The sequence below is a fragment of the Eucyclogobius newberryi genome, unplaced genomic scaffold (assembly GCF_026437365.1).
Source record: "Eucyclogobius newberryi isolate DKJ021-1_F unplaced genomic scaffold, fEucNew1.0.hap1 SCAF_181, whole genome shotgun sequence".
NCBI lineage: Eukaryota > Metazoa > Chordata > Actinopteri > Gobiiformes > Gobiidae > Eucyclogobius > Eucyclogobius newberryi.
The window spans coordinates 89,796-105,000 of NW_027315814.1; the positions used below are offsets into that span (position 1 = coordinate 89,796).

The following is a 15,205-nucleotide window of genomic DNA, read 5'->3' on the forward strand; positions in this document are numbered from 1 at the left end:
GTACAATATCAACAATAAATGAGAGAAGGAGAGTCAATATTTAGAGCGGGTATCTTTTCTTTTTTGAACATGTTAGATTTTGGCTATAGAGGGTAAATAAGCAACTTCCACTACTCATAAATACACATTAAGGTACGCAGAGTTTTGTTCTGGTATTTAAAGGCATTGGAATAGTTGTATATATATATATATATATATAGGAAAATTGTAGTTTTAGAGTAATGATCAATATGATTAAAATTTTAGGGGCCCTCCAGAGACCCTTGGACCCCACTTTGAGAACCACTGCATAATCATAGTCTCTTGAACTCGACTTTAATAATACTTTGAACATCCACTAGAGGGCACTGTTAGAAATACTTTTTTTTTTCTTTTTTTTAAGAATCATAATTATTTTACATCTCAACTAATGATATAATATTTGTTCATATTTTTTACCATGACAATTTAAATGTAACCACAATATGAAGCATTATAGATGGAATAGGACACATTTCAAACAGACATCACCACTTTATTGAAAACAGATTCTCCACTCAAAAAGCAACATTCATGACATCATCACATGTAACAGTTGAACTTCAAAACGACCACAGTATAAAGCATGAAGCAGCCTGTACACAAGACAAGTATTTACAACACTCCTTTCTTCAGATTTTTAGTAAAGATTTTTTTCTGGCCCGAAGGTTTTATTCAACAGGAAAGTTGTCGAGTGAAAGGGCGAGAGAGGAGGAAGACATTCAGCAAATGTCGAGGGCTGGACTCAAACCCAGGACGGCAGCAACTACACAAGTGCAACGCTCTTAACCACTGCTCTTAACGATATTGTTTAAACTGAGACAGAAATTAACAGTAACAAACAACAAATGAATAATGGATTAGAAAATAGAACAAAGCATTTATAGTTTAAAAGTCATCGAGCTGGATATTGTTATAACATTAGGGCCAATTTTATAATCAAAGCGATACATTCCAGTTATTAATATTTTTAAATACTAGAACTCCATGGAAAAAGTTAACACTTAAAAGCAAAAAATGATATGCATTTTGAAATCCTAAATTTGGCTGTCATTATTTCTTGTCTCAAATGTATTTTAGAATGTTGTTGTAAACATATTACCCCTTGTTCAATACACATTTATGGAGGAACTTATTTTACAATCCAATCTTCCTTATGAAAAAAAAAAAACCTGAATATATTTGAACAGGCACTTTTAATGTCAACAAATAAAAAACAATCATGGACTGAAAAATATCTGAAAAGCACTGGTTTAATCCTTCGAGTCTACAATTATAATCCTACGACGTCAAAATAAAAGTGTAGCAACTGTTAGACAGCCAAAGCACAACGTTACACATTTAAATCATCAAAAATGCCTAAACCAAACACAAGTATTTTAAATGACCCAATTTCAATGTTGGGAGTTGTTCTGTGCGTTTGTGGAAGTGTCTTTCAGAGACTCGTGTTCAGGACTTGAGGAGGTTACTCATCACTGCAAAAGAAGAAGAGATTAAAACAGCAACATTAGAGAAATAATCACAACGACAGATGCATCGATCCAGATTAGTTTGACATCGGTGCATTATGTAACTTTTCCCCTTCTTGTCTTCATTGAGATTTTATGGATTTTCCACAGTAAGGCATTAACCTCAGTGTTGTAGCAATGAAACAATAACTGAATAAATATAAGTTGGAAAAGAAATCCAGGCTAGGCAACAACATCTCCATGGAGACGAGCAGAACCTCGCCAAAATATTTTACATAAATGCAAAGTAGATTTTTCTTTCCGACAACTGGAAACATATTTTATTTATTAAGTAGTGAGATTTAGATTTTATGTTTCAAAAGCAGGACTTTGTAAAAGTTTCTTGAGAAAACTGAAATGTGAAACTTATAAACTAATACAAGGATCAGAACAGAGCATGTTTACACAGGTTTAAACTAAACGTATGTGGTGTAAAAATGTAATGTCTTTGCCTGATGCCATAGAACTTAGGTCAACATATGTGTAACATCCGGGTCACACTTATTATGACTCTGTATGCAGACATCCCTGGGAACACAGACTGACAGCTGCGGATCCAAGGATGTCTCACATGAGGTAGAACATTGAGTGTGTTTCTCTGCAATATGTTTAGACTGGTTTTGTGCATACGTGGCACCTGTTGTGCCTTAATAAGCTGAACTCAATGTTTGCTCTGGTCAGATCAGGGAGGGACAGAAAGGCAAATGTCAGGGAGAGCTTTTTTGGCTGTGCATAATTTTGGCTAAAATAAAGAACCACTTTTGAACAAGACAACTTGGTTGTATTTTGCCTCATTTTCTCTGTCATTTGTTATAGAATAGTTTCCGCAACAATTTGGTGTCAGAAGTGGGATCCTTCGTCCGATGACTCTTCTTCGCGGGCCGTGACCGGTGTTTGGCCATCTGAAACCATAACAAGATTTCAGCCTCATTCCTCATCATTTGGGAGAGAGGACCGTCTCATTGGCCTGAGAAGACAGCGTCGGCGCTAGGATCCGAGCAAAGAGAAAAGTTGTGGTGAGTTGTCTTGTTTCAAATGTGTAGACTAGGGTTTTTTATGTATGTTAACTGTTAATCGACAGACAGACTATTCTGACTAGTCCGGTACCCATTTTTATTGACATTTTAAACACTAAAGGACGTGACTGGGACTATTTTTGAGGTAGTACCCTGCACTTTAAATTTTAGTCTAAAAATAGCACCTTTAAATTTACTCAAATTGAAGGGTCTTTCTTTAGAGACATTCTTTACAATTCTAAAACTACTATTTAGACACAATTGCATTTGAACATTTAACTAATTTTGCTGGACACAATAGCCCATTGTGCTGGTGTCCAAACGCAGCCGCATGGCAGGTGCCTGGGGACAGGGTCAGAACACACGCTGGTTAGGTTGTCAGTCGGCATTAAGCCTTCTGTAAAGTCCAGGAAGTCCTGGCGCACCTGGACCCACTGACCAATAGCCTGGTTTTAACACTAAAGCTTTGGTCGAGTTTTGTCTGAGACAATTAGTTTAGTGAAAGCTAAATCTAGGGAGGGTGTGACGAGACGAGGTCCGTCGGTAAAGATACAAAGCGCCACACATCACACATCAGGTGGAGGCGTCGACGAGAGAGTCGTCGAAAAAGAAACATACGCTCTGCACAGACGTGTGCAGTTTGCAGAGAGCTCTGATATGGAAATCAATCTAAAAGTGAAGTGTCCATCCCGGAGACACCTGTCATGCTGGCAATGTCAAATAAATATGGGAAGGAGTGTCTGGAATGCCTGCCAACGTGGGCGAATAAGTTTGGATTTCCAACTGGAGGTTCACTGAGCACTAATCAAATTGCAAATCTGAAAGCAAAATTCGAAAAAAAAAAAAGAGACATTAGAGGGAAATAAAACGGTGTCCACAGAGGTAGTGAGAGACATGGAGAAGCACGAGAAATGGATCAAACTGTGGGAAACTGAGTCCGTAACTCGGGAAAGGAAGAAATTATGCAAACAGATGACCGGTGTGAGTGTGAAAGAGAGTGAGAGTGAGAGAGAGAGCAATCCACACCCTGCACAGAGCACACAGGCTGGTGCAGGCACAAGAACACATGTGCCCCTGCATACACACGGACACCCGCACCACAACACACACGGACACTCTCACCTGAACATATTACTGTGTCAGTTCCTTCTATTTACCCAGATCTCACCTGCCTTTCTGCGGCGCGGCTGGACCCAGATTTGGACGCCTGTCCAGTCAGAACCACCATGTCCAAGCTCGAGGAGGAGGACATGCTGGAGGTCGTCACCCACACCACACCAGAGAGGGCACCCGTACTTCAACCAGCGACACGGGCCCTGCGAAGCAACGCACCGCCAGGACAGCTTCTAACGTGTCCGATGATTGAAGTGGCCGGACCCGATGGGCAATTTTATGTGTACCGGCCCCGGTCAAAGGAGGAGGTCATGGCTGTGGCGAAATCGCTGCCCAATCCAGTCACAGATGGAAAAACCTTTGCCAAAGATTTCACCGAGTTTTGCGCCGAGTACCGTCCCTCCGGACTGGAAAGTCGTAAAATTCTGGGTTTTGCTATGACATTGAGTGACTTTGCGAAAATAAAGACAAGTATCTCGTAGAATCACCTGCATGCCGACAAACCCATATATGAGGACAATGTGGAATACACTGCTGCCATAACAACCCTGACCACTGCCATCGCCCGTGAGTTCCCGCTGATGTATGACTTAACAGCAATTGACAGATGCGTACAAATGCCAGACGAGTCCCCAGATGAATACATACACAGGCTCACCCAGGTGTTTGACCAACAAAGTGGCATGAAGGACTTGAAAGACCAAGCAGGCGGTCCATATGAGGTATTGCTCTGTCAGGCAATAATCGGAGGACTGCACAAGAACATTGTCAAAGCAATCAAGGGCTCATACATGGGCGGCATCAAACGGCCCAAACTCGACGTACGGTCTGACCATGCGCGTCATGCATGGGAGATGATACAAGAAGAGAAGGTGAAAGATAAAAAGACAAAAGAAAAAGAAAAACATGGTGCAACTCTAACGCTCCTCTCCAACACGGTTGCCGCTCCAAGACAACAACAGCAGCAAAACTATGTCCACAGACGTGGCCGTGGAAGACGGGATGGACAGAGAGGTGCGTGCTTTGTGTGTGGTCAATTTGGACATTTCTATCGAGACACACACAGTCCTGGACCACAGCATGGGGCCTACTTTGGGCCATATCCAGGACAGCCACAGCAACAGGCCTGGTCAGGGCCACAGCAACAGTCTTATCAAGGACAGCAGCAGCCATATCCAGCGCCACCACAGCACCTAAACCAACAGCGGCCTGGAGGGAATTATGGGTCGGACTGACTGGACGGGGCTGAAGGGGGTCTCAGCGCGTGGCAGAAACAGCAGCCGGGACAACACACCCAGAGCACTTGTCTCTGCAGGAGGGTAACGAGCACTATACTCTACTCACACAAGCTATCTCTCATCTTGAGGCTCGAGCTGCTAAACCTAATGAAATTTATCTCACAACATCTCAATCAAGTTCTAAATTTCCAGAGTTCTCTTTAATTGTTAATGGTGAAAAAATATTTTTTCTTGTGGACTCAGGAGCTACACGTTCTGTAGTAAAAAAAATCTGCACTAAAAAAAAAGCCCAAGTTAAGTGGTCGCTACACATATTCATTAGCGGCGTCTGGTGAGACATTAAAGGAACACTACACCTCTCCTTTAACATGCTCTGATAGCAGTGGTCAAAAATTCAAACATGAATTTCTATATTCTCACTCGTGTCCTGTCAATCTTCTTGGACGAGATCTCATGTGTCATTTGGGTCTTTGTCTCATCTCCACTTCAGATGGATTAAAGGTGACGACTATCAAAGAATTAAATTATGATTCAAATTTCCTTATGGAGCTCACAGCTCCCAAATCTGATTTTCACTGGAAATTGACCCCTAATTCCTCAATTGAACTGATTTCTTTAGCTCAGAACAAAGTGAAGCAAACTGATAACACTGACTTTAGAGACGTAGGAGAGCTGCAACACATTCCTTGTTTGTTCACAGACATAGAACTGAATGATGCTGTGGTTTGAATGTGGGGAAGATGTACTAATGACTGACTTCTTTTACTGGGATGATCATTTCTCTGGCGTCTCTGTGCCACTCCCAGACTATCTCGAAAATTTAAATTTGTCTAATACAAATATGTATCTAGCATTATCAAAACCTATTATGGCTAACTGGGGGGAAACTCAAGATTTTGTTAAAGATTTCTGTGGAGGACTGGGTTGAAATGCCTGATTCTGATGCGTTGTTTTAACATTCCACAAAGTCTTGGAGAAAGCGTTTGTCTCTAGCTTTGCAGACTGTTTGTTGTGTTTCCAAAGACATAGATAAGAGCAACGCTGCTGAAGGAGTTTTTTTTTTTCAAACATTTACATGCAGAAGGCCACAAAGCGAGCCTTTCTAAATTACAATTCGTTAAAGAGGAAGTCACCTTCCTGGGTCATGTGATATCTAAACATGGGTCATGTGATATCTAAACATGGCAAAAGTATATCCACAAAGCGTGTTGCAACAATACAAAATATTCCAAAACCAATAACTGAGAAACAATTGATGTCATTCCTGGGAATGTGTTCATATTGTCGACAATTCATTCCAAATTATTCTGTAATGGAGTCTCCTTTAAGTGCACTCATTCATGGTAAAGGCCTTCGGACTAATGACAAAATGACCAGGACAGAGGAAGCAGACACAGCTTTCTGTGAGTTGAAAATGGCCTTACAGAAGCCTCCAACTCTGACCCGACCCAACTAGACCTTTCACACAGACTGTCCACGAACGCAACGGCTGCATGACGTCTGTCCTTTTGACCACGGGGCCCCTACCACCTGTCGCTTATTTCTCTGCTAAACTGGACCCAGTTGCAGAAAATTTCTCATCTTTCTATCTCATTGTTATGTTTCCACTGACTAGACCTGAGGGAGGAGCCACACACTGAGGGAGGAGCCGCTCACTAACCCTGATTTGATTCTTTTTCTAGATGGTTCTGCATCTTGGGACGCAGACACAGGACGGAAACCGAGTAGGGTTTGCAGTGTGCACTAACTGAGAGGTGCTGGGCTCAGGTCCCCTGCCCAGACACATCTGTAACCATAGTAACCATAGTAACCATAGGACTGTGACCATTTTTACTGTAGGTTTTGTGTCTCATGTAGCATCCATCCCACATTCTCTCAATGCCATGCAGAGCTTTGCCACAACAGAGGAAATCTCTGTGTGGAAGAAGGCTGGGGCGTGGAAAAGGGGCGAAGTTTGGTTGGTCTGCTTATCTAAATATGTTTTCAGGCAGATGGTGCTGATTTCACATGGCCGTGACCTGCATCAAAGGGGGGAATGATAAATTGGTTCACAAAGATTTTAACATTTATGCTCAAAAGATTTGTCGATGCTTAGTCCCAGCATGTGGAGGCGTTTCCATGCAAACACGCCTCCAGCTGATCACAGAGTACCACGCCGGGGCATGGCGTCCTGTAAAGAATTGTATGCACTGTTGTTCTCTATTTCTGTGCAGGTGAAAACTGCTCTCCCAAAGGGAGCTGAAGCTGTCCTTCAAACCAGGGGAATGGATCCTGGTCCAAGTTCTTCTCATCGCCGACACTGCAGTGAAAGTTGCAGAACGGGGCACCTGGATTCACGCATCACACTGCAGAGCCATCTTCAGCTCACCTGTGGAGATCAACGACAACGCGGCTGTCTGCCCACCTGTGGGTCAGACACACGGGCCGACCACTGAGGACGTCGTGGGACCTTTGAATTGCAACGATCTCAAGTGCGAGAGAGCGGGGGGCAGAGCAGGTCGTAAGTCTCGACCCGCACAACCAGAGCGGTCTGATCGGGTGCTCCGAGCACGTGGCACTTTGCCAAACCACAGCGCAGTTTAAAGCTCCACTTTTCTCTGCAGCGTTTGGTAATCACATCTACACAGACACTCTCCACTTTCCCACTATCCTCATGGCTCCTGAGCCACACCTGGAGCCCAAGAGCTCCAACAAGATCGACAGGAGCACCGGCAGGTCTTTGATCTGTAGAATCATGTTTCTTGTCCCGTTGTTGTTGTTGTTGTCTGCAGCTTTAACATGGTTGATACTTCATATTGCTCTGCTTAATTTGATATGTCCAAAAGAACAAAGTTTAGACCGTAACACTCGCACTCGCAGAATCATGACTTACCTAAAGCCAAGACACACCTTACATACACTAGCAATCATTCCACTGTCTACACACTAAATTTCTGGTATCGATATGCTTAATATATAGCCGAGAGTCACAAACGTAAAGATTGCTACGTGTGTACACACATGCCCATAGCAACCACGTCCCCACATGTGCTGCCTCTTCCTGTGCCTGACCTGGCCAACAGAGTACCTGCCACTCTGATGTCTCTAGATTATGCTAAACTTCTGAGTAAGATAGTTTGGTCTGTGTGGAGAGCGATAACCCCTCCTATATCATGCAAGACTAAAGTTCGACCTAGAATCAAACCTCCTGAAAACTTAGAACTGAGACCACTCTTCGGACCAGTCCACATTAAACCTGGCTCTAAATTCACATGCTTCGCATAGAACATCACATCCGTAGACCTAGTATCTGAACTTCAACCAACACGCGTGGGACAAATCCCTAATATATATTGTTCTACAGTATATGTCCCGTGCACTTATCTAGAGGACGGCACACACCTGAACACATCCCAGGCGAGTCCTGTCACCACATGTGCATCATACTTCACTGTACCAGACATTTTAGGGACCATTCCAATAGAGGATGACATGTTTCTTTGTGGATATTACATGTATGAATGTCTTCTGGCGGGATGGGTGGGCCGATGTGCCGCTGTGGTCCCTTCAGATCATTCATACATAATATCCAGCACACCACATGTCACACACAGGGCACAAAGGGATCTGCTGCCTCATGACTCTGGTTGGAGTTCTGATGTGCCAGACGACCACAACATTTGGACAACAGGGGAAAAAGTATTATTGGCATTGTTCCCAAATCTAGGTGTGGGTAAACTGATGTTGCGTGTAGAGACTCTTAGCTATAGATTTACTTCCTTTATCAACACAACACTGGCTACTATTGAATTACAGAGAGAAGAGCTGCATGCACTTCGCGCAGTGGCATTTCAGAATCGCATCGTCCTCGATCTGATAACAGCCTCAAAGGGCGGAGTCTGCATTTTACTGCGCCAAGCTTGTTGTACATACATTCCCTCTAACGATGAGGATGGAGGAGCAATCCAACAGGGACTCGCAAATTTGACTAAGCTCCGTGATCTCATGGAGTCAGAGACTCTGTCCCACACTCACTCTTCGTCGGTGTTCGACTGGTCTCTGTCCTCCTGGCATAACAGACTTATCAATTTTGCTATAATTATGGTAGTGATCTTAATCCTATTCTCCTGTGTGATCCCATGCTTACACAGGATGATTAGTAAGACGGTTTCTGCCCAATTTGTGTCCATTCAAATGACAGGACCTGACACAATCACTCCACCTGGTGATTCTGATCATGTGAGTGACTCAGATGATGACTCCATCTGCAGAGGAGTCTTGTAGATTAGTTTCAGATATAACAAACAAAATTAGATTAGAACCACTTGGTTTTATTTTTTTTATCTATTTTTAATCATATACTTAACCTAATCACCGGAGATGAACTAATCATTGTTTGCGTTTTAAATACATGTGCTCATTTTGCGGTAATGTGAGGATTGAGACACTGGTTTAAAGTCCCAGGACAAAAGGTTTATACTCTGAACATGTGTTAAGTGTTTCTCCTTTGACAGTTTTGCTTCTGCTGAATTTTGATGATGTGCTTAACATTCTTTTGATTTTCAGGTTGTTGATTTACTTATATTGATTGATACATTGTTGACATTTTTTTGCTAATGATTAATAATAAACCAGGGGTTTGATTCTAATCATAAGGGGGGAATTGTGGTGTAAAAATGTAATGTCTTTGCCTGATGCCATAGAACTTAGGTCAACATATGTGTAACATCCGGGTCACACTTATTATGACTCTGTATGCAGACATCCCTGGGAACACAGACTGACAGCTGCGGATCCAAGGATGTCTCACATGAGGTAGAACATTGAGTGTGTTTTTCTGCAATATGTTTAGACTGGTTTTGTGCATACGTGGCACCTGTTGTGCCTTAATAAGCTGAACTCAATGTTTGCTCTGGTCAGATCAGGGAGGGACAGAACGGCAAATGTCAGGGAGAGCTTTTTTGGCTGTGCACGGCTAAAATAAAGAACCACTTTTGAACAAGACAACTTGGTTATATTTTGCCTCATTTTCTCTGTCATTTGTTATAGAATAGTTTCCGCAACACGTACAAGACTCTTCATGTGCATGAATGAGAGTGAACGCGGGACAGATGAAAACTGTCCCACGGCTAACACGGCGTGTTTACATCATGTGTTTCATGTATGTTCATTAACGTGCACTGTACCGACCAAATAAATATAACATTAATATTATGAGACGTTCTGAATCAACATAAGCCAGTAAATAGTCTTTTTTCATGTAACAATAAACCAGTATCCAAGAATCCAGTCACTTTTCAGACTTAATACTTTGTGATGGAGTAAACTATTAAACTACTGTGTTGTTTAAGGACATATTCCTTTAAGTATTTAACTAGATATTATCTCCAAATTGTTCATCTTGTATCACACTGTTTGTAATGTTTTACCTTGAGGTTCAGACTGGGTCCCATGTTGATTTCCACTCTCCGGATCTTGTCCTAAAACACACTTGAGTGAATATAATATAATGGCATTGTTAGTGGATCGTACTTGTATCCGTGTTACTGACCTCCCTGTATTTTGAAGCAGAGCTTCTTCTTCTGATAGGCAAAGTAACTGGACGCAGCCCCAACCAGAGCCACTCCAATGGCACTGACGATCCCAGCCACCTGACCCGATCCCGCCTCTGTCCAGGGAAAACACAACAGTTACATTACAATTGAAGGCTTTTTCATAGTGCACCTTTAATTGTTCAAAAGTAGCGAGGTCGAGATTATTTCCTTAATCAATAATCGTAATTATTCAAGTCAAGAACTAATAATTATAATCATGACAATTGTAGGCAGCAACAGTGAGTCATTTCAGTTCAATTTATTCTCCAAAAAACAGGCTGTTACTTTTCTATTCATAAAGTTTGATATCGTAAAGCTAGTGAGGAATCTATTAAACTTGTGAATGAAAGAAAATAAAGAATGTATTTTTAGTCAAATGCCAACGCTGTAAATAATTGTGAAACCGTGATTTTCTTCTCACAAAAATCATGACATACATTTAATATCATAAAATTCCTATTCAAAAGATAATTGCTGCTATTTGAATTTTTTTTTTTTTTTACAAACATTCAACTCTATGGATAAAGTTGTCTAGTTTCTTGAGCACAAACGTTTATTAGCCTAAATATTATTGTACATTTGAATTATTTACTATATACAGTTTAGATATCTGGCTAAATATAAGCATTTGTGCCACTTTATTGATTAATTCTAGTTCATTTTTGCTGACATGAATTAAACTTTGAGTAGAAATTACAGATATTATCACAAACAAGGTCAAACATCTGCATTTCCACAGTTTACACAACCGGCTCATTCATGTTCAGGTTTTTAGTCGTAACCACATGTGACCACAAGATGGCGGCATAAACCTATATATTCTTCTAGTCATTTTCACTACAAACAAAAGGACTTTGAATAACAGGACAAACGTGATTTTTATGGTTGTCAAATGCTCACAGAATACAGTCGGTCCAAAACATACAAGAGAATGAAGTACTGTCTAAACTGTCTCTAAAAGTACAATAAATGTATTAAAATGGCTTCTTCACGCCAAGTTTTCCACATTGGGTGTGGCGCTCCACATGTGACATGGAATACCTCTCACTGGGATCTTTCAAACCACCATGAGTCATCTTCAAGTGGTGGCTCCCAAAAACAGGGCGTTCAAACTTCAAAATAAAACATCTCTTAGTGTTTCATTCATTCCTGTAGTGGACAATATTTTGGAATTGAATAGTAGCGAGTTTAGAGCAACAAGTACGAGCAGTGTTGCGGTCCAAGGAATATAATCTTGACTTGTTCTTTACTACCACTTCTACTGCTACCTACCAACCTTTTGAACTGAAGATTTAACCAAAAAAAGGTTGAAATATACTGACAAATATAAAGAAAGAAAAATGACCAATAGTGTATTCTTTTCTTTACATTTTGATCTAATAATATCACTGTCTTTGCTCTAAAAAAGTGTTTTAGCAGTACAGCGTGCAGTGGATGGACAGACTTGGTGTTCAGTAATATTTGCTGGATAACATTTGCACGGAAAAAAAAAGTCAAATGTCTCAAACCCCGCTCTCCCACATGAAGGGCAAACACTTACACACCGGAGCAAAACAACCTTACCTGTTTAAACTGCTGGACGGACTTCCCCCAACAATTCATTACACAAATTAGCACTCTGGTCAATCGCTGCTTGCCTTGATTGCCCTGACTCTGTGTTTTAGAGTCTGTATGGTGCAGCTAACCGTCATCCAAATACAATTATGATTAACAGCTTAATCACAAGTTTAATTTGAAAGTCTTTGCAAGTTTTTAAATCAGGATTCAGTTCTCAGGTGTTGTATTTACAACGTCTCCAGAAAATAACTGCTCAGCTAAAACAAGAATCTGTTTGTGGAGGTTTAAACTCCAGAGATAAAGCTTTTATACAGAATAAGACCACATGGCGACAATGGGATGTTTAGTTCTCAAAGGGGGCATTATACTATTACAATAAGTGCTCGAGACCAGTTGATACAGAACATTTGTCCCACTTGTCATGTTTCAAAGTGTTCTGATCAGCTGATTTCAAGCACATGTATCACTTTGAGACACAATCGAGTCCTTTTTCCGGAGCGGTTATGACTCCCGCGCTGACTATGTGAAGTATGTCTGAGCTCGTGTTAAACCAGGCGTGTCCAGGCGCGAAAAACATGCGCTCCCACACGTGTTTAAACTGTCAGAGAATCACAACCATGTTTAGAGGCGAGAAAGTAAGTTTCCAGATGATTTATTGACTCAAACAACTGCTGTTTGAACAGGAAAACTGAAAGAAATGCCAAAGAAATACATTTTTGCAACAAACACGTCCACGCCACAACTGTTTAGATAGTTGGAATTACAAAAATGACTGCAAACAAATATTTAAACAATGTGTAAGGCAAAGCGAAATGTCAAATAAGTTATTGAAATGTATTTGTGGTAATGTTACTATAGCAGTTAAAGCTTATCAACTATTTAAAGTTGGGATTGTAATTATAGTGCAAGATGATATAACGTTTGTATCCCAGATTGTATTCCTAAACAATAGTGTCAGAGAAGAGAATGTAAACTTTAAATGTAAAAAAGCAACGGAAGCATCTTTAGTTCATGTCCCTTTCTGTATTTCCAACATATTTGTCCTAAATACACATTTAAATGCACTAAACCAAACATGCAACTGCTCTTTAGAAGGCTACATACAAGTGCTTCATTTAAAATATGTAATTCACAGTTTTCAGTTGGACTTATATGTTTTAAATCCATATTTCTGAATTCCTCCTGTTTGAGCGATGCAGTTGCACATTATGAATTTAAAGAATTAGAGAAAATGTAACAGAAAATGTTGCATTTTGAGAAGAATTTTTGAACTCCTGAACTACACCTCTGTACACAGACGTCTGTGAAAGGGGTGTGACAGGGGTCAAAGTTCAGAGCGAGAGGTGTTTGTTGTTTACATGTAAACTCTGGCAGCTGTTTAAGAAGAGCTCTGAACCTCAGCTTAGCACAGCAAAAGATTTTATACTTTTAAGCACTTTTTATTCACTATTGTCAGTTTTATCACTCCATACCTCAAGTACTTTTACAAAGTGAGTTCCCACTCATAATTAAATCCACTGTGATCTTTACCTGGCTTCGTTTAGAGCTAATTTAGTGCTTCTCTAGAGCTGGTTAAATACAGGTTTTATCTGAACTCGGCACTAGGTTTGTGCTTGTTTATACTTCCCATGAGTAATATCTGACTCATAAGCAAATCCATCTGTACTGAGAACATTGTACTTGTTTCTGATACTTTGCCTTGAAATATTCTTTAGTTTTAATTATTTTTCTGGTCCATTCTTTGAAAATGAATCATGAGGAAGGAAACAAACTAAACAAAGCTGTTGGTTTTGTCCAAGGTTTTGTACTAAATAGAACTGACCTGAGATTCAAGGTCTGGATTACAAAAGGTGTGAAGGTTTTTCACCAGATTGTAAAAGATAATCACATGAAAAGCTTTGAATGTTGAAAGAATACTTATATAAGGAGTTATTATAATCAAGACATTAAACAAAATAATGACTATTGTAACCCTCTGACTGAATTTCTCATTAAGGTTTCTCATTAAGGTTTCATTTAAGGTTTTTATTATCTGAATAAATTGTACCAATGCAATTCTAATCTGGACAGCTATTCTACTAAATATATTAAAAACAAACGGGAAAGAGAAGGTAATCTCGTTTTAACGGACAAGGAATGAGAAAGTGTTCGTACATCCAGTGGAGGTCAACAAAGCCTCATGTTTGGGGGGAATTTTGCTGGAAAATGTGTTTTTTTTCATAACACCATGACAACGTGCTCATTATTCACAAGGAAATGGTAACTGTTGGAGAAACTGTGGAAACCAGGAGGCGAAACCACTATCACATGTTAATGACTGTCCTGTTACTCAGAACTCCTGCCATGGACACAGGGGACAGATACATTTGGAGTGTACTTTTGGTGGCACAAACCTCACCATCGATCAAGGACTGGAATGACATAGTAACAGACATCAGACAAAAAAATTGGGGGGGGAAATGACATTCAGACTTAATTTGGAAATGGACAAATTTGAGGAATGTTGGACTAAATTTAATTTGGATTTTGATCTGATTGTGCCATGAATGTTCGTCTTTTTTACGTCTAGTTGATTTGCATTTATATTTTAAATGTCGCTCTCTGGTAATGTTCTGAGTCTTAACAAAAAAACAAACAAAAAGCAAATTGAAATAACAAACTGGAAAACTAGATTAATAAATGAACCATGAAACATGAATCCAATGTCCAGTTACTTCCCCAATACAAAATAAAATAACAAAGAAGTATATTCCCCCACAGCAAACGCGAAATATGGTATATACTGTCCTATCATTCTCTCAAGCAGGATAAACCAAAAACACAAAAGAGAAATTCTAGAATGGCAAATGTAAAACGTGATCAAAAGGACATTTACCCATTAGTCCATTGTAAACTAGATAAACCTTAATCCTACAGTAACTTCAGTAACATCGAAACTGCAACATCCAGTAAAAGTAAAACACCTCTGAATAACCCTTTATGAAACCCAAAATAAAACTCCAGCATCCAGAACGGCTTCAGTATCCAATGTATGTTCCTATATTTATAACTCCTGCTTGTCCTCTTCGGGCAGAGCATTGAGCAGGCCCAGAACGCGCTCTAAAACAGGAGCCATCTTTTGTCTAACGCTGGACATCCACAGAAAGAACTCCTCGGGCACGTTAGCATTTATCATCTTCAGG

At 40.4% G+C, this 15,205-nt stretch overlaps 1 protein-coding gene across 2 annotated transcripts in view; it reads right to left on the reverse strand.

Moving 5' to 3' along the window:
* Nucleotides 1-493: 493 nt before the first annotated feature.
* cd99 (CD99 molecule) overlaps nucleotides 494-15,205 on the reverse strand; it is a 25,832-nt gene continuing 11,120 nt past the window's right edge. Inside the window, exons 9-11 of one of the 2 annotated variants that reach the window (XM_072451384.1) lie at nucleotides 10,424-10,540; nucleotides 10,302-10,352; nucleotides 494-1,493 (exon numbers count right to left, since the gene is read on the reverse strand). In XM_072451384.1, coding sequence (XP_072307485.1) covers nucleotides 1,468-1,493; nucleotides 10,302-10,352; nucleotides 10,424-10,540 — 194 coding nt within the window. In that variant the 3' untranslated portion in view covers nucleotides 494-1,467. Of the gene's footprint in view, nucleotides 1,494-10,301; nucleotides 10,353-10,423; nucleotides 10,541-12,659 lie in introns of those variants that run through there. The other variant, XM_072451385.1, reaches the window with a different exon arrangement.